This window comes from Mus pahari, chromosome 3 (assembly GCF_900095145.1).
Source record: "Mus pahari chromosome 3, PAHARI_EIJ_v1.1, whole genome shotgun sequence".
NCBI lineage: Eukaryota > Metazoa > Chordata > Mammalia > Rodentia > Muridae > Mus > Mus pahari.
Window position 1 is genome coordinate 76,686,287 of NC_034592.1, and position 20,126 is coordinate 76,706,412.

Here is a 20,126-nt window from a genome sequence, read left to right on the forward strand (position 1 = left end):
TCTTGGGCAATTACACATAGCAAGTTCCTGTCTCATAGAGAGAGACAGACAGACAGAAACAGGCAGATAGAAGGAAGGAAAAGGAAAGGGGAAAAAAAAAACATTAAGAACTGGCAAGCTGACACAGTGGGTAAAACTCTTGGCACCCACCACATGCCCAACAACCTGGAGTTTGAGTCTAAAGGTATCAGGAAAGAACTGACTCTGCAAACATAAAAAAAAATTAAGTTAAAATTATTGAAAAAAATTAATTAGTGGCATTTGCCTTCTATAGCAGCTATGAAAGAAGACAAACACGAAGAGCACACATATAAAGAAGTGTTTGTGCTCATTATTTTTGTACCTGATTTATTATGAAGCAGGCCTCTTTTTTAATACAAGAAAGCAACAATAATTTTAAGAATCCAGACTACAAAGTAACGGATGCCACTTGAGAGTATGTAACATAAGTAGTTTATAGAGGCAGTTGGGTAGCCTTTTTTTTTCTTGTTTCTTAAGGGAGAGTAGGAGTAAGAGGAATGAAAGAACAAGGAGTGAACTCAAAAAGATAATGAAATTATGTACTTTCTCCTAGACAATACTTTCAAGACTTCTATTGAGTAGTTTTTGAAAAACAGTTTAGTCTGGTAAGGCTTTCTGTTTCGTTCAGATAAAGTCAGAGAAACTGTCCTAAAGAATAGGTGACATCTGTGCATAGTGTCGAGCTCTAGCCTGATCTGTGAGAAATTCCAGTGTCCTGTTTTAGAGCAGAGCAGAGGACCTGTGAAGATAAACAAAGGTCTCTATTTGCTAATGTAGACTTCTTTTGTGGATGAAGATTTCTTTTATAAAAAGATAGCTTTTTAGAGCTATTGATTATATCTGAAGTTTTGTTTTGTTTTCTAGTAAACAAATAGAAATATGCCAAAGCTGTTGATATGGTAGGGGGAGGTTGATACTTTGGTTTCCAATATTCTCTTAAGGGCCAAGTAGCTCATTTCCTTGTTTTATTCTTTGTTATGTATTATATGTCTCTTTAAAAAAATATAATGTTCTTTTTGAGACAGTGTCTTATGTAACCCAGGCTGCCCACAAATTCACTAAATGTAGGTAAGACCGATGTTAATGTATTGATCCTTCTGCCTCCTCCTCCCATTTTTTTTTTCTAATTAAGATGTCCTATTACCTAGTTATGGCACACACCTTTAATTTTAGCACATAAGAGGCAAAGGCAGGCATATCTGTGAATTTGAGGACAGCCAGAACCATAGTCTCAAAAAACAACAAAATAAAACAAAACAAAAGGAATGAAATTAAGTAGTAGGCATGTGATCAAAGAATGGACTTTTTTGGTTTTTGTTTGTTTGTTTGTTTGGGTTTTGTTTTGTTTTGTTTTTCGAGACAGGGTTTCTCTGTGTAGCTATGTAGCCCTGGCTGTCCTGGAACTCACTCTGTAGACCAGGCTGGCCTCGAACTCAGAAATCTGCCTGTCTCTGCCTCCCGAGTGCTGGGATTAAAAGCATATGCCACCACTGCCTGGCAAAAAATGGACTTTTTAACTCTTATTTATACCTGCATGATTTTATAACTAAAGTCATTTTTGTCATAAGAGACTATTTGGTTACTAGAGTTAATGAGTATTACCTACTTTTATCTGGCTAGGAACTACTTTTAACTCCAAGAGAAAACTAGAAGCACAATGGGAGATGACAGTGAGTGGTTGAAATTACCAGTTGATCAGAAATGTGAACACAAGGTAAGAACTTAAATGTTATTGTCATTAACTTGTTTTATCAGCAGTTATACTAGAAAAGAAAAGTGTATTTGTGAAGAAGAAAAGTGTATCTTTAAAATGACAAGTTGGGTAGCTATTTCATTAGCAAATTCATTATTTTATGGAAAGTGCTTTTTGCATTTGCAGTTATATTCTGGTTTGGCTCTTGATGTCCAGCATTTTTTTAGATTCTCAGATTTATATGATATATATATTCCAGTATCTATCCTCTTAGACTAGCCGTCTGTTAATTATGGATAATTTTAAGCTAGTAGTTAATTTCTGATTCATACCATTATTTAGTGGTTATCTTTTTCAATTGGTTTCATTTTCCCTAACTATACCTGTGGGGTTTTTTATTTTTATTTAAATTTATTTATTTAATTTAGAGACAGAGCCTGGCTATGTAGCTAAGACAGTTTTCCTGCCTCAGTTTCCTGAGTGCTGGAATTAGAGGTATAATTTACCACGCGTATCCATTTTTAAAGCAAATTTCTACCAGGTAGTTGAGTTGAGAATTCCATTTCCTTTGTTACAAATGTCTACTTAAAATCCACAGATTAGCTATATTCCCATTTTTGTTTGGGGTTTTGTTTTGTTTTGAGACAGAATTTCTCTATATAGAAGTCAGGACAACTTTAAAAAGGTTCTGTTAACTATGAGATGAATGCAGGAGTCAAACCAAGATCATCAGGCTTATACTCAGCAAGCTCCCTAACCCACTGAGCTGCCTCTGTGGCCCTGCTGTGAAATTTTTTAAATTTTTCTTTTTTTTACTTTTTTTTACAGAAACAGTTTTTAGATTTGTTTGTTTGTTTTTTGTTTTTCAAGATAGGGTTTTTCTGTATAGCCCTGGCTGTCCTGGAACTCACTTTGTAGACCAGGCTGGTCTCGAACTCAGAAATCTGCCTGCCTCTGCCTCCCAAGTGCTGGGATTAAAGGCATGCGCCACCATGCCCGGCTAGATTTTTTTTTTTTAAGATTTATTATTATATGTAAGTGCACTGTAGCTGTCTTCAGAGACACCAGAAGAGGGCGTCAGGTCTCATTACGGATGGTCTTGAGGAACCATGTGGTTGTTGAGATTTGAACTCAGGACCTTTGGAAGAGCAGTCAGTGCTCTTAACCGCTGAGCCATCTCTTCAGTCCTGTGCTGTGAATATTTAAGTAGCTTTGGCAAAATATTCTTTTTTTTATTGAAGTGGTGCATGGGTGGCACCGGCCTTTGATCCCAGCACAAGGGAGGAGTGTGGGTCTCTGAGAACAGGTAAATCTGCATAGTGAGTTCCAGGACAGAGATTGTCCCTGTTTCAAAACAACAAAATAAATTGTTCATTGACTACTTATTTTTTGAAAATTGTCAAAATTTCTTAACCTTTTTTCTTTTTTCATGTTATGGGGTATTTTGTTCAAATTTTCTGATATGGGATATTCTTTTATTTCTACAGATTATTACTGAATAATATCATTAACCTTGTTTCAAAATACTAATTTTGTTTTAGCTATGGAAAGCAAGATTAAGTGGGTATGAAGAAGCCCTGAAAATCTTCCAGAAAATAAAAGATGAAAAGAGTCCAGAATGGTCCAAATACTTAGGATTAATCAAAAAATTTGTCACTGATTCCAATGCAGTGGTTCAATTGAAAGGACTAGAAGCTGCACTTGTCTATGTTGAAAATGCTCATGTTGCAGGAAAGTGAGTAGTTTCTTTCCTAGAATTCCGTAAACATCTCTGTAATGCTACACAGATAAGTTTATGTGTACTTAGAGCCTCTGTCACAGATTTAGAACATTGTCTTTAATTAGTCTAATGGTACATGAAATCTCTAACGTGGAATGATGATCTGTTTCTGTGTGTTTGGGTACATGTGGAAGTCAGAACAACTTGTGGGAATTAGTTCTTTTCCATCCCATAGGATGAACTTTTGACCTCTGGCTTGGCAACAAGCATCTTTACATGCTAAGGCTTCTAGCTGTCCCTTTTGCCTTTTGAGTATTTCAGATGAGAATTATTCAAAACTTAAAGTAATCTTAGTGTCCTAGTTAGAGTTTCATTGCTGCAAAGAGACACCATTACCAAGTGTATTAGTCAGGGTTCTCTAGAGTCACAGAACTTGCAGATAGTCTCTATATAGTAAAGGAATTTATTGATGACTTACAGTCTGCAGTCCAAATCCCAACAATGGTTCAGTAGTAGCTGTGAATGGAAGTCCAAGGATCTAGCAGTTGCTGAGTCCCACACGGCAAGAAGGCGAAAGAGTGAGAGCCAGACTCCCTTCTTCCAATGTCCTTATATGGTCCCCAGCAGAAGGTGTAGCCCAGATTAAAGGTGTGTGCCACCACACCTTTAATGATGACCTTGGACTCGGAGATCTCCCTGTCTTAATCTTCTGGATTCAATCACCACTGTGTCTCAAGATCTCCATACCAAGATCCAGATCAGAAACTTCTATCTCCCAGTCTCCAGATTAGGTTCACTGGTGAGCCTTCCAATTCTGGATTGTAGTTCATTTCAAATATAGTCAAGTTGACAACCAGGAATAGCCACTACACCAAGGCAACTCATAAAAAGGTAAACATTTAATTGGGGGTGGCTTACAGTTTCAGAGGTTCAATCCATTATCATCACGGTAGGAAGCATGGCATCAGGCAGGAAGGCAGGCATGGTGCTGGAGAAGCTGAGAGTTCTACATCTTGCTCTGAAGACGGAAGTAGTCTGTCTCTGATTCCATACTGGTTGGAGACTGAGCATAGAACCTCAAAGCCCACCTATATGGTGACACACTTCCTTCAATAGGCCATACCTTCTAATGATGCCACTTACCATGGGCCTAGCATATTTAAACCACTAACTATGCTTGTAGAAGTAGTTACTGTAAGGAAGTGTAAGAGCCTCACTGAAAACAAGTGGGCATTATGAAAAACTTCTCTTAAAACATATCACCATTTAACTTCCAAGATCTCAAGGGGTAATGAATTCTAGCATGTTTTCTAGCCTATTTGACTCCAACTATACATGATAGAAGTTTCCATTCACTCACTTTCCTATACTTTATTAACTTGATTTTTCTTAGTCTTTATTTATGTCATTGATGAAAAAGAAATTCCACACACAAAATCTGAGGCTGTTAATTATACAAGAAATAGGTTTTACTTCAAAGATCATGCAAGTGAACATCTTCAGTTAGACAGTTTGGTTAGTTATAACCAATATTAATGAAAGAATTGTTTTTATTTCATTTTTCTTTGCATATCAGAAACTTTTGCCGTATTTTGATTAAAAAAAAAGAATTTTGACAAATTCTTCTCATATTAGAAGCTTTTGGGGGGGCAAATACTACCTGTAGCTCTAACATATTTGGTTCCTCTAGCTCCCATAATTAGGAGTTTTATTTAATTTACAAGGCAAAGTTATTACTATAAGTTTCTGCTAAGAAGTTGAGTCTTTCCTTATTAAAAATATGTGCCCCCCATTGTGTGAATAAATTCTCTTGTCCTAAAAATGTCTTAAATAACTTATTTCAAAAATTTTCCATTCTGCAATCCTTTATAAAGTGTATGTTTGCATTCTCACATGTAAGACAGGTACACATGCACACACCCTAAAGAAGGTCTGCAAAGAATATTCAAGGACAATTCCCTATTTGAATTTTCTACTTATAAGCTGAAATTATAGTGAAGTGTGTCTAGGGTTTATCTCTTTTTACTTACATATCCGTTTGTGTGTGTGTGTGTGTGTGTGTGTGTGTGTGTGTGTGTGTGTGTGTGTGTGTGTGTATTTGGTGTATTTACAGAACAACAGGAGAAGTTGTATCAGGTGTTGTAAGTAAAGTCTTCAACCAACCTAAAGCCAAAGCCAAGGAACTGGGCATAGAGATTTGCCTCATGTATGTTGAGATTGAAAAAGGAGAGTCTGTACAAGAAGAGCTTCTAAAGGGCCTGGATAACAAGAACCCCAAGATCATAGTGGCCTGTATAGAGACACTGCGGAAAGCCTTAAGGTGAGACTTTAGGTAGTTCTCTTAAGTATGCTTAGTGAATCTGGGTTCTGTGTTTAAACAGAAATGGGGATTGTTAAACTTCTGATGCCATCCTTCAAGCTTGTTGTTTGGTTATTTTCTCTAAATTCCTTTCTACTGAAGGTGAGCAGGGAACATTTCTATTCTATATGAGAATAGCTCTTTTTTGTAAAATTATGTGTGAGTGTGTGTAATATATATATATATATATATATATTGTGTGTGTGTGCACATGCGCGCGCACTGTTTTCTCTTCTTAGCTAAAGACACAGTATTTTGGCTAAAGCAAAATTTTGTTCAGAAACTTGTTCTATATTTGGTTTGGTATAATAAATATAATAACTTGTATATGTTATATCTTTAGTCCTAGAATTCTTACTGAACACTGAAGTTCTTTATATATGCACTGTCCTTGAGGGACAAGTTGCTAAGGTTTGGTAGAGAGCTTTGTGTTTTTTTTTTTTTTTTTTTTTTGCTTTTTCGAGACAGGGTTTCTCTGTGTAGCCCTGGCTGCCCTGGAACTCACTCTGTAGACCAGGCTGACCTTGAACTCGCCTGCCTCTGCCTCCCAAGTGCAGGGATTAAAGGCGTGCACCACCGTGCCCGGCCGAGCTCTGACTTTGTTAAACCAGTAATTCTGATTAAGTAGACTCTAGATCCTCCTTCCAGTTGGAGGGCAAGCAGTTTGCCACTTAGCTATATCCCAAATCTAGGCAATTCTTTTTTTTTTTCTTTTTTATGGTTTTTCGAGTCAGGGTTTCTCTGTGTAGCCTTGGCTGTCCTGGAACTCACTCTGTAGACCAGGCTGACCTCGAACTCAGAAATTCTCCTGCCTCTGCCTCCCGAGTACTGGGATTAAAGGCGTGCGCCACCACGCCCGGCTCAATCTAGGCAATTCTTAAATCCCATCTCCTTTCTCTAGTTGTCCATTGTTACCTACCTTAGAAAGTAGGCACTAATGAGGGCTTGTGAGATGACTCCATGGTTAAGAATACTGGCTGTTTTTCCAGAGGTCCTGAGTTCTATTCTCAGCAGCATGACCATCTCCTAAAAAGGGATCTGATACCCCTATACCTAGCATATAGGTATACGTGCAGACAGAGCACTCCTACATATTAAAAAAATACAGAAAGGAGGAAAGAAAGAAGCACTAATGAAGTCTTAGATGGGGACCATTCTTTTGGTTTATGACTCACATCTTGGAGACAGTGTCTTAACATATTTTATGTGAAAGTATCATCATTCTTGAATTTTGTTGAGCTATCCTTGATTTTTGTTCTCCTTTTTTTATTAGATATTTTCTTCATTTACATTTCAAATGCTATCCTGAAAGTTCCCTAAACCACCCCCATCCCCACCCCCCGATTTTTGATTTTTGTTCTCTTTTGTCTGATTTCTAATACTCTTTGAAAAGTTTGGCTTTTATCTAGACTTTTGTGTGATAAAAGTGTCCTTGTTTAATTGTTTTATTATTGCACGTTATCTGATGCATGAGTGGAGTGTGGTACAAGAGCGCCAGAGCACACCTGTAGAGAGAGCTCCATAGAAAATCTTAAGGAGTCAGTCCTCGGGGCAGACAAGTGCTTCCATCCCACTGAGCCAGCTTGCTGTCCCAGTCAAAGTTTCTTTCTTTCTAATCTTTTAGGGTATAATAAGTACATGGAGTTTTTTCCTTTAGCTTTGCTTTGTTTTTGAGACAGGGTCTCTCCCTGTAGCCCAAGCTTGTCTCAGACTCATGGCATTCCTTCTACCTCTGTCTCTAGGTAGGACAGGCATGCGCCACTGTACCTGGCAGTATGTGTCTTTATAGTAAAAATTGTCTTATTTTTGCCATTTAGAAATTTATCAGATTAGACCACAAGCACTAATCTAGATAATGCCAGCCTATCCTCCATAGTGTGCTCAAAAATATTCTTTTAAATAGATAGATAGATAGATAGAAAAGGAAATTTAATAAATTTACAGACTCTGCTTGTATCCGTAGATTTGTTCTGTTCTAAATTTTTTATGTGTTTTTCCTGCATGTATTTGTACTATGTGCATGCTTCGTGCCTACAAAGGTCAGAAGAGGGGGTCAGATACTCCAGAACTGGAGTTATTGATGGTTGTGAACCAATGTGTGGTTACTGAGAATTTAACGTAAGAACCCAGGTCCTCTTCAAGATAGTAAGGGCTCTTAATTGCTAAGCCATATCTCTAGTCCCCCTATTTATTCTATTCTTTTTATTATTTTTATTTTATTTTAGATAGTTTTTTTTTTTTTTTTTTTTTTTTTTTTTTTTTTTTTTTTTTTTTTTTTTTTTTTTTTTTTTTTTTTTTTTTTTTTGAGACAGGATTTCTCTTTATAGTCCTGGCTGTCCTGGAACTCACTCTGTAGACCAGGCTGGCCTCAAAACTCAGAAATCCGCCTGCCTCTGCCTCCCGAGTGCTGGGATTAAAGGCGTGCGCCACCACGCTCGGCCCCTATTCTAATCTTAATAAAATAAATATCATACTGGAATTTTTCCGCCTTTAAGAATTTCTACTTCAGACTGTTATATACTGTAGAAATCTTACTTTTAAACTGACTAGGAGAATAAGGATAGGAAAAGAATAACGTTTATCTTTTTTATGCAGTCATTATCTATGGTGTCTATATAGTCATTATTTATTTTCAGTGCCTAGGAAAAATCCAGGGCCTCTAATGTTCTAGGAAAGCATTCTTCCATGGAATATTTCTACCTCCAGCCTTGTCCTTATTCATGATGATCTGTAGTTTACCTTGGTAATTTTTTTTTTTTTCCCCTAAAGCATTTCAGAATGTAAAGTAGCTCTTTAGGACTTAGAGGCTAAACCTCTCAATTTTTGGTGTCATAGTCTCCTAAAGTTACTATCGTTGACAGCTTTAAGAGGCAAAAAACATTCTATCATTCCAAAACAGAATTCTAGAAACTATCTTGCTTTTAAATTTCTCATTCATTTGTTCATTAATTCATCCATTTTCAGTGTTTTGATCAAGGACTCAGGTAATTTCTGTCTTGAAACTTGCTATGTAGCTGAGGTGACCATGAACTGCTGGTCCTCCTCCTCTCAAGTTCTAAAATTACAAGTGTGTGCTAAGTAAGATCCCTATCTTTTCTACCATGTTTACTATCAAAGTTGGAATTGGTATTATTTAATGTATCTTTTTTCCATGTGGTCTTGCTTCATCTCTTTTATAGTTCTTGTTGAGCAATTTTTTTACAATTGTTCAAGTGAAATAACTTTACACACATGAGTTAATAGTATATTTTAACTGATTGTAGTAAGTACAATCACCTGAAATCCTAGCACTTTGGATACTGAGACAGGAGAATCACCAAATGTTCCCTAGGCTTCAGAATGAGACCATTTCTTAAAAACTAAAAGAACTAAAGCCCCCAAATGTATTTATGTCCTACTGATTCTGAAATTCAGTACTTTATAACTGAATCCTTACTGTCCTAGAATTTGCTGTTCAGAAATGTTAACAAGACCAGAAAGTTAATACTAAAACTTGCATGTTGGTTCATGTCTGTGATCATATCACTCGGGAAGCTGAGATCGGAAGATCATGAAATTGAGGCTAGCCTGTACTATGTAGCAACACTGTATCTCAACGCTAATATTGGTCAATTAGGAACCATATAAACTGACAGTTGCTGTAAGTTAAATATCCTATTTTACAAAATAATAAGTCAGAATGCAGAGGTTTTCTCTTTGGAAAAAAACTGAATCAAAAATAGCTAAATTGATAAGGGGTTGTCTGAGTTACTTTCCTATCGTAAAGAGACACCATGACCAAGGCAACTTATAAAAGAAAGCATTGGGCTGAGAGATGGCTCAGCTGTTATGAACACTGACTGTTCTTCTGAAGGCCCTGAGTTCAAATCCCAGCAACCACATAGTGGCTCATAACCATCTGTAATGAGATCTGATGCCTTCTTCTGTTTGAAGACAGCTACAGTGTACTTATTAATAATAATAAATAAATCTTTGGGCCGGAGCAAGATGGGTTGACTAGAGTAGGCAGGGCCGACTGGAGCGAGCACAGGTCCTAAATTCAATTACCAGCAACCACACGAAGACTCACAACCATCTGTATAGCTACAGTATATTCATATACATAAAATAAGTAAATAAACTTTTTTTCTTTTTAAAAAAGGAAATTAAAAAAAAAAAAGCGGGGTTGGGGATTTAGCTCAGTGGTAGAGCGCAAGACCCTGGGTTCGGTCCTCAGCTCTGGGAAAAAAAAAAAAAAAGACAAAATAACAAAAAAAAGAAAGCATAAAATGGGGACTTGCTTATAGTTTTAAATGGTGAGCCCATGATCATCATGGTGAGGAGCAAGGCCGAAGGCAGGCATGGAGAGAGACTGGGGTGAAAGAGACTTTGTGTCAGCTTTTTAAACCTCAAAGCCTACCCTCAGTGACACACCTTCTGTGTAGCCATTCTTACTCAAACCACCACAAAGATATGATAGTTGAAAAATCAAGAATGAAATTTGTATTGCCATAACTCAATCTGTCAGTTTGAGTAATTTTTCTTTGGTTATTGGAAAGTTCCATTTTTAAATGTTAACATTATTTTGGGCTCTAGACAAATATTTAGCTCTTTAAGAATTGACAGCTAATTATTAAATATATAAACATATTTATATATGTATGTATATGTGGATATGGATGGATAGATATATAGGTAGATGGTTTTGAACTCTTATTTGTTACCTTAAGAAATATTTAACGTGTTCATATATGATTTGTTTGTTTGTTTGTTTTGAGACAGTATCTCTTTACATAGCCCTGGCTGTCCTGGAATTGATTGTGTATACCAGGCCGTACTTGAACTCAGAGAGATTTTCCTTTCTCTGCCTCTTAAGTGCTGGGAGTAAAGGTGTGCACCACCACACCATGTGCAGTACGTAATTTGGCACTATATATATTGAAAGTTTCCCCTGAAATCTTTCACTTACAGTGAATTTGGTTCCAAAATCATCTCACTTAAGCCAATTATTAAAGTGTTGCCAAAACTATTTGAATCTCGAGACAAGGCTGTTCGGGATGAAGCCAAATTATTTGCTATAGAGATTTATCGATGGAATCGAGATGCTGTGAAGCACACATTACAGAATATAAATTCTGTCCAGGTAAGACACATTTCTTTTTTTTTTTAAAGATTTATTTATTTATTATTATATGTAAGTACACTGTAGCTGTCTTCAGACATTCCAGAAGAGGGCGTCAGATCTTGTTACGGATGGTTATGAGCCACCATGTGGTTGCTGGGATTTGAACTCTGGACCTTCGGAAGAGCAGTCGGGTGCTCTTACCCACTGACCATCTCACCAGCCCCCAAGACATATTTCTTTGCTCATTTTCATATAATGTTAATATAAGTGTATCTTGAAATTGTTAACATCTATCCTTATACATAATTTTTTTTTATTTTGAAGATTTAAATGGGTTGAATATCTGAGCATAAACTTTTGCTATTACTGTCTGTCACTCCTTTTCTGCCCCTATGTCCACCCCCAAGTAGGGAGCAAGTTCTGTATCTTGTACATGTTAGACAAAACTAGGTTTTGTTTTGTTCACGTGTCTATAGAACATCTCTATCTTTTGTATGCCCAGCCCTGGTAGTATTAAATCTATCAATAAAACGTCCCTATATAATTCTGTTGCGTCAGAGGACTTGCTTAGATGAAGCAGTTCTATCATACAGTTATTTTTGGAGCTTTTTTGATAATATAGCATATTTGGATTCATAAACTAGTGATATTGTCTTAAAATAATGAATTTGGGAAACTGGAGAGATGTCTCACAGGCTAAGGGCATTTGCAGCTCTTGCAGAACCAACCTTCACATAGCCTCTACATACATGAAGTATACTTCATACATGAAAGCAAACACTCATACACATAAAAGAAAATAAATCTTTCTTAAAGAATTTTGTTCTTAGACATAAACCTTAAGTGTGTTAAAGTAATAAGTTGATTTGACTTATGCGACAAAATACAATTTAAATTTGTCTTTAGTTGATTTCCCTATTACTATATAAACAGAAAGTGCGTCCCAAAATATCAATAAGTACAAGTTTTATGTTTTCTAATAATGGGGTATACTTTTTGGTTTTTCGAGACAGGGTTTCTCTGTATAGCCCTGGCTGTCCTGGAACTTACTTTGTAGACCAGGCTGGCCTCGAACTCAGAAATCNGCCTGCCTCTGCCTCCCGAGTGCTGGGATTAAAGGCTGCGCCACCATGCCCGGCTCAAGGTATACATTTTAAAAATATTTTATTAATACTTGCAGTTGAAAGAATTAGAAGAAGAGTGGGTCAAGCTGCCAACAGGTGCTCCTAAGCCAAGTCGTTTTCTGCGGTCCCAACAAGAACTAGAAGCTAAACTAGAGCAGCAACAGTCTGCTGGTGGAGATGCAGAAGGGGGTAAGTAAGCCAGTGTTTAAACAATAGTTTCAATAAAAAAAAATAGTGAATTTCAGTGGGTATATTTTGGAGAACTTCTTTCAATAAAACCGGAGTCATATGTGCTACTCAATTCTGATCTCTTTTCTATTAAAATCTTTTCCTGGGAGTTGGAGAAGTGGTTCAGCCAGTGGTCAAGAACATTTACTGCTCTTCTAGAGGACTCAGGTTTGGTTCCCAGCGCCTCCACGGTGACTCACAACCATCTGTAATCCCAGTTTTAGGGCATCCAACCCTCTCTTGTCCTCCTTGGGTACCACTTGCACATAGTACATAGACATACGTTCAGACAAAACACCCATATACACATAAAAGAAAACTTTTAAAAACTATAAGGGGTATGAAAAGATAAATAACTGATAAGTAAAATTATCATTGGGGTGTCTGTGTAAGGTGGGTAGGTACGCAGAGGTCACAATACATGTACAGAGGCTGAAGGACAGCCTTCAGGTGTTGGTCCTCACCTTTCCATGCTTTTAAATGTTTTATTATTTTTTTAAAATTAATTTTTAAATTTCTTTTTTTAAGATTTATTTATTATTATATCTAAGTACACTGTAGCTGGCTTCAGATGCATCAGAACAGGGCGTCAGATCTCATTATAGGTGGTTGTGAGCCACCATGTGGTTGCCGGGATTTGAACTCAGGACCTTCGGGAAAGTAGTCGGTGCTCTTGACCACTGAGCCATCTCTCCAGCCCTAAAATTAATTTTTTTAGTTTAAGTTTAGTGTGTGTCAGTCTCTGAAAGTATATGCCACATGTGTGCTGGTTCCAGAAATACACATCAGAGCCCATGAAACTGGACTTAAAAGTCAATTATGATCTACCCATTGTAGATTTGGGGGCATGAACTTGGATCCTCTGAAAGAGCTGCTAAGTCATCCGACCAAGTCTCTACCTGGTTTTAGGGCTCAGTGTTTTCAACTAGGATTGCTGGCCTACAGGCTTCTCCTGTGTCAGCCTCCCATCTCTTATAGGTGCTGAGATTGCAGATGCTTGCAGTACTGAGTCTGGGTTTTGAGGACCTAAAATCAAGTTTGTTTGTTTGTTTTTTAAAAAGATTTTAAGATTTGTTTTGGTTTTTCTTCAAAGGTGGTGATGATGGTGATGAGGTACCACAGGTAGATGCTTATGAGCTTCTGGAGGCAGCAGAGATCCTTTCCAAACTTCCCAAAGACTTTTATGACAAAATTGTAAGTAATGGTTAAGCTTCTTTAATTTATTTTAAATAATAACTTAGGTTAAAGTCAGAGAATATTGTGCTGAACCCTTGCTTGGTATACCTCCCCACTCCCCACATAGCTTCCTAGTGAAGTGGGTTGCTTCTTTCTTTTTCTTCCTTTACTATATTTAACCATATTCCAGCATTGAAAAAATAGAGCAAAACATAACATCTTACCAACAATCAGAACATTTTCAACTGTTTCCTCATTTATTTTATTGTTTTATCTTTTAAATATCTCTTACACTCATCTCTTTTCTGAATGACAGGATGGCTCAGCACATAAAGGTACTTGCTTTCAAGCTTGGTAACCTGAGTGGAAAGAGAGAAGTTCACCTTCGCTACGATTTCTTGACTTTTTTGTTTGTTTGTTCTGGATAACTGTATTGGTGGTCCTGGTCACTGTAGGATGTTCAAAAGCACATGTGGCTTTTACCCACTAGACATCATTAGAGTCAGCAATACCATGGCAGGCATGTTTCCAAACATTGCTATTTCCGAATAGAGAAAAAAGTGTCCTCATTTCAGAAATACAGCCCTACCCTAATCACTACCATGTGTTCTTGCCTAGAGATACCATCCTTGAAAAGGTAAAAATTTCCCATGTTGAAACTTAATCTAAATTTTCCAGTGGCTTCCATGAGTCTGAAGACATTGTCTGAAATCATCCTATAGCCATGCTTTCTCACCTTGAAACTTCAACTTACCTTCTGTCCACGTCTCTAACAGTTGGCACTTTCTGTTTCAGACATGCTGTATTTCTCTAGGTAGCAAATAGGCCACTGGTTTATTATTTTTAACTCTGAGCTTTAACCTGTGTTATTCTTTCTTTCTATATTATTCTCTCGATATCTATCCAATAATACATTTTCAATTTTTAGATCTTACCTTAAGCATAAGTTTTTGTGTTTGTTTAGATTTGTTTTATGTATGTGAGTGCACTCACATCAGAAAAAGGCATTGGCTCTCTTTACAGATATATGAATATATATGAATAAAAATTCTATGTACAAGCTGGGCAGAAGTGGTGCACATCCCTTCTCCTAGCACTTAGAAGGCAGAGGCAGGCGAATCTCTGAGTTCAAGGCAGCCTGATCTACAAAGAGAGCTCCAGGACAGCCAGGGCTGCACAATGAAACCCTGTCTCAAAAACAACAAAACAAAAACATTTTATGAACAAAATAGCCCTCATTAACTATGTTTTTTTTTAAAGATTTATTTATTATATGCAAGTACACTGTAGCTGTCTTCAGAAATCCCAGAAGAGGGCATCAGATCTCATTACAGATGGCTGTGAGCCACCATGTGGTTGCTGGGATTTGAACTCAGGACATTTGGAAGAACAATCAGTGCTCTTAATAGCTGAGCCATCTCTCCAGCCCTAACTATGGTTTTGTAATTTGGTTTTTTAATCTCACTTTAGAAAGTTTTTCTGGCCAGACAGTGGTGGCGCACGCCTTTAATCTCTGAACTTGGGAGGCAGAGGCTGGCGAATTTCTGAGTTCGAGGACAGACTGGTCTACAGAGTGAGATCCACGGCAGCTAGGGCTACACAGAGTAACCCTGTCTCGAAAATCAAAGGGAAAGAAATTTCTGAAACAAACAATAACAAAACTCCCTGATCTTTAAATTGGTTGAGTATATGAAATGGAATTTATTCTACTTTATTTTATGTTCTACAGTGACTTATATTCTGTTTGCAGGAGGCAAAGAAATGGCAAGAGAGAAAAGAAGCTCTGGAGGCTGTAGAAGTACTAGTGAAAAACCCCAAGCTGGAAGCGGGCGATTACGCAGATTTAGTAAAAGCATTAAAAAAGGTAATAGGCGGAGCTTCAGCATTGGTGTCCTTACGGGACACTGACATTCTCTCCATCAGGAATTAAAAAAAAAACAAAAAAACCAAAAAAAACAAAACAACCCTCAAACATATTGACATTTAAGGAAACTCTGTAATAATATTTCAATCGGGGACTTCAGGAATTTTCAAAATTTAAGAGTTTAAAAAACTTACTGTCCTATGTTAGGGATTGGTTTTATCTTAACATTTTCAATTTTAAAAGTCATTGATAGCTTCAGGTCTTGCTGTTTGTTGTTGTGGGTTTGTTTTTGTTTTTTTTCTTGTTTGTGCTTTGGTTTTTTTCTTTTCTTTTTGAGACATGTTTTGGATTAAAGGCATCCACCACCACTGCCCGGCCTATGATTCTATCTCTGATAAAGAAAATGGAGTTGCCATATGATACTGGTTTAGAGGTAGAGTGATAGTCAGTAATGCTATCAGGCTATGAAGTTTGTATAAATATAGATTGGAATTCCTATTTTTGCTAGCTGGTGACCTGAAGCAAATTAATCTCCTTCATTTTTTAAAATTTTCCAAAATTGAGGTAATAATACCTACCTTATGCAATTTGGGTGAAATTAAATTTAAAAAGCATTACAAATCATCTCCAAAATCATGGCATCTAATTTGTTTTTAAGAAATATTAACATATTTTAATGTTTTATTCCTTAGGGAAGATAATTGCTAACTCTTAGTATATGTATATTAGAGGTTATTTAGCTCAGAGACTAAAGAGTTCAGCATTCTGTTTATGGAAGTAAGGACTATGTAAAATCTAAGCAATTGCTTCTCCTGGAAAAGAGAATGGGAAAAATAAATAAATAAAGATTTGTGGGTACTTTAATAAAATAACATTTTAACTCTGAGACAGGCATTTTACTGTAGCAAACTGTTACCAAGGAGAGACCCAGTCATTACTGTGTTGCTGAATTGATGCATATCTATGAATTTAATTAAGTGTTGGGCTTTGGGATTCAATAAAGGCTGTAGAGTTTTTGCTAAAGGAGAGTCTTCTAGGAGGAATGGAAGAAAAACTCAGTCGCCTGCTTATACAGCGAGGTTTGCAATAACCACAGCAGTTTGTATTAATGCCTATATGGGCATAAAGCAGAGCTGTTCCAAAGTAATGACAAGAGACCTCCAGCTTCTTTGTACACTGTGCAGTACAGGCAGCCAGGTGTCCTTAGCGGGGTCAGAGATTTAGTATGTTGGTTTTTGCTTTTGTGTTTGTTGATGCTAGGTTTGATTACAGAGCCTTAGTGTGTGCTGGGCAAGCACTTTACCACTGAGCTGCATCCCCACTCTGTGCCTGAATCACTCTTTTTTGTTTCTTTTCTTTCCTTCTCTCCCTTCAACAACAGCAAGAGTACCACATAGTAGAGGCTTATAAGTTCATAATTATTAAGATTTTCCTCTTTTGTAAGAAATAAAACTGGTTATCTATTGGCATAAAATTTTTGAAGAGTTTATTTGAAGATATATTTTCATTTCTTTTTTTTTTTAATATTTATTTATTATTATACATAAAGTACACTGTAGCTGTCTTCAGACACACCAGAAGAGAGAGTCAGATCTCATTATGGGTGATTGTGAACCACCATGTCGTTGCTGGGATTTGAACTCAGTACCTTTGGAAGAGCAGTCAGTGCCCTTGCCTGCTGAGCCATCTCATCAGCCCATATTTTCATTTCTAGTAAGTACCCCTTTCTACCGGGTTGTGACTTTTGTTTTGTTTTTCACCTTTACAGGTTGTTGGAAAGGACACCAATGTCATGTTGGTAGCTTTGGCAGCAAAATGTCTCACTGGCTTAGCTGTTGGGCTAAGAAAGAAATTTGGACAATATGCAGGACATGTAAGTAATATTCTATTTAGATGTAAATCTGAAAAATTATCAGAAATGGTAGGCTAGTTTTTTTTTATATATATATGTAAGTACACTGTAGCTGTCTTCAGACACTCCAGAAGAGGGCATCAGATCTTGTTACGGATGGTTATGAGCCACCATGTGGTTGCTGGGATTTGAACTCCCGACCTTTGAAAGAGCAGTCGGGTGCTCTTACCCACTGAGCCATCTCACCAGCCCTTGTTTTATATTTTAAAACAGCTCTTGGCATAGATCTTTGTGTTGGCCAGGCGGTGGAGGTGCACGCCTTTAATTCCAGCACTTGGGAGGCAGAGGCAGGCGNATTTCTGAGTTCCAGGCCACCCTGGGCTACACAGAGAAAGCCCGTCTCGAAAAACCAAAAAAAAAAAAAAAAAAAAAAAAAAAGATCTTTGTGTTGGACAAAGTAAACATCTCATTTGTTTCATATATATTGAGTCTAGCTCTTCACAAGACATGTAAAAATCAGATTCTTGGCCGGAAGTACTTAGTTGATTTGTTTGCTTATTATTTACGTAGTATATCCTTTTTTGCTTTTATAAATATGAAATACATGTAGTTGAAATTGTAAAACCTGTAGGGTTGTGCATTATTGCTCTAGTGGAAATATCTCCTTAGCATGCATCAAGTCCTGGGTTGTCTTTCCAACCACTTTGACCCTAGGGAGAAAATGTTTATAGTAAACCATAAGTTAGGTAGCAATCAAGTTTAGTAATAGAGTTTAATAAATTGAGATGTTTTCCTTAACTATGGGGCAGGTATTGGTAGCCTCTAAATTTGGTCTGAATTACTCAAAATGAGTTGTCATTCTGAAATTTTGGCATTTGTCAGTTTTATTGTTAATATATAACCTTACTGGAGACTGGTAACTCATGTATTAAAGATAGTTTCTGAGAACTAAAACTAAAGTAGATACTAACAAACAAAAATGACTTTTGCTGCCTATTATTATGGAAATAAAATAAAATGTGGTGCACATCTTTAATCCCAGTTTGAAATTCTGAGGCAGATCTATGAATTTCAAGCTAACCTGAACTACAGAGTAAGTTTCAGGGCAGACAGAGAATCCTGTCTTAAAAATCAAAAAGAACCAAACAAATGAAGAAAACTGCTTTTGAGGAGGCGGGGATGGGGTGGGGTCTCTGTATCCCTGGCACTCACTGCAAACTGCTTTTAAGATTGACATTGATTTGCTAAGCAATGGCTGAGTGATTGAGTGCTTACCTTCTAGTTTGAGTTTTTATTGGTTCTATTTAACTTACTGTTTAGCTAAGATGGTTCTATCTGCTTAATTTGGGATTTTTTCTTTTTAAAAATTATATGTAATATGCTGTCAGGCAAATGGCAGGGCAGTTAGGAGCACTTCCTACTTCTGTGGGGAATATTCCATATAAATGAACTCAAAGAATATGTGGTCATTCATGACTGGCTTCCTTTCACTTAGCTTAATTTTTAAAACTTTGAATCAGCTATACAATAGTGTGTATTAGGAGTTCATTCTTGCTTTTTTAAATTAATTATATGTGTATGAGTGTTTTGATTGCGTGTATGTCTGTATACCACATGAATACCTGGTGCCTGGAGGTCAAAGAGCATTATGACTCCTGGATCTGCAATGATGGATGGTTATGAGCTATGATGTGGGTGCTGGGAACCAAACTTGGGTCCTGTTATGAATAGCATGTGTTCTTAAACTGCTGAGCTTTCTTATCTCACTATGTCCTGCAGTACTTCATTTATACTTGTTAGAGTATTATTGTAGCTTTCATCTTTTACAGGTTGTGCCAACAATTTTGGAAAAATTCAAAGAAAAGAAGCCTCAAGTGGTACAAGCCCTGCAGGAGGCAATTGATGCAATCTTCCTTACTGTAAGTTAATGGCACGGGACTTTCGGTTTTGTCTTAATACATGTTGTCACTATAATAATTTGACAATTTATAGTTTAAAAAGCTCATTGCCATTTTCTTCTAAAGACCACACTACAGAACATCAGTGAGGATGTCTTAGCAGTAATGGATAATAAAAACCCCACCATAAAGCAGCAGACATCACTTTTTATTGCAAGAAGCTTTCGTCACTGCACTTCCTCTACATTGCCGAAGAGTCTACTAAAGCCCTTTTGTGCTGCTCTACTTAAGGTAATTGGGGGTAGTTTATATATTTTTCCTACTAGTTATACATAATCACTACATGACTTTAATATTGTAGATTGTGATCTTTAAATGAACAAGCACTCTGAACCCAAGTTATGTGACTGTCATGTTCTACTTTTGAAGGATGACAAGTTCGCCAAGAATAAGCATCAAACTAGAGTGTGTGAAGGTCATTGAGAATAGGGCATTTTAGATAAAAGTTAAAAGGAAATAAAGCATGTTGGGTTGGCAAGATGGCTCAGAGGGTGTAGAATGGCCACACAGTAACCTAAGTTAATTCCCCAGATCGCCTTTAAAGATGAAGGGAGAGATATTCATATATGCATAAATATACACAAAGAGTGTGTGTATGTATGTAAACAATGTTTAAAGCACTTAGAGAGGATGGAGAAACGGCTCAGCAGTTAAGAGCTGCTCATGTAAAGAATCCAGACATGGTTCCTGGCACCTCCATGGTAGTTCACAACCACCTGTGACTTTAGTTCTTAGGGCTCCAGCTCCCTCTTCTGATCTTTGTGGGGACCAGGCATGCACATGGCACACATGCATACATGCAGACAAAACACTCTTATACATCAAAGAAAGTAATTTACATTTAAAAAATGACATTTACTTGGTGAATAACTAAATTATTATTTGCATTAGTTAACTAGGTAAATAAAGATTTCTGAAATCCAGAAAAAAATGTGGAAGATTAACTGTTAATTGGCAAAAGAAAAGCTTGCAGTAAACCTCAGTAAATTATATGGGGAAAATTTTTACCCAGCAACTATGGTTCAGA

At 36.9% G+C, this 20,126-nt stretch overlaps 1 protein-coding gene across 1 annotated transcript in view; it reads left to right on the top strand.

The window, feature by feature from the left end:
• Positions 1 to 20,126, top strand: part of Ckap5 (cytoskeleton associated protein 5) — a 92,202-nt gene that overhangs the window by 13,499 nt on the left and 58,577 nt on the right. The window contains exons 2-11 of the mRNA XM_021192754.2: positions 1,642 to 1,735; positions 3,256 to 3,449; positions 5,548 to 5,754; positions 10,744 to 10,915; positions 12,078 to 12,210; positions 13,343 to 13,443; positions 15,176 to 15,289; positions 17,058 to 17,162; positions 18,971 to 19,060; positions 19,166 to 19,330. Of these exons, the coding sequence (XP_021048413.1) occupies positions 1,679 to 1,735; positions 3,256 to 3,449; positions 5,548 to 5,754; positions 10,744 to 10,915; positions 12,078 to 12,210; positions 13,343 to 13,443; positions 15,176 to 15,289; positions 17,058 to 17,162; positions 18,971 to 19,060; positions 19,166 to 19,330 (1,338 nt within the window). The 5' untranslated portion in view covers positions 1,642 to 1,678. The remainder of the gene's footprint in view (positions 1 to 1,641; positions 1,736 to 3,255; positions 3,450 to 5,547; positions 5,755 to 10,743; positions 10,916 to 12,077; positions 12,211 to 13,342; positions 13,444 to 15,175; positions 15,290 to 17,057; positions 17,163 to 18,970; positions 19,061 to 19,165; positions 19,331 to 20,126) is intronic.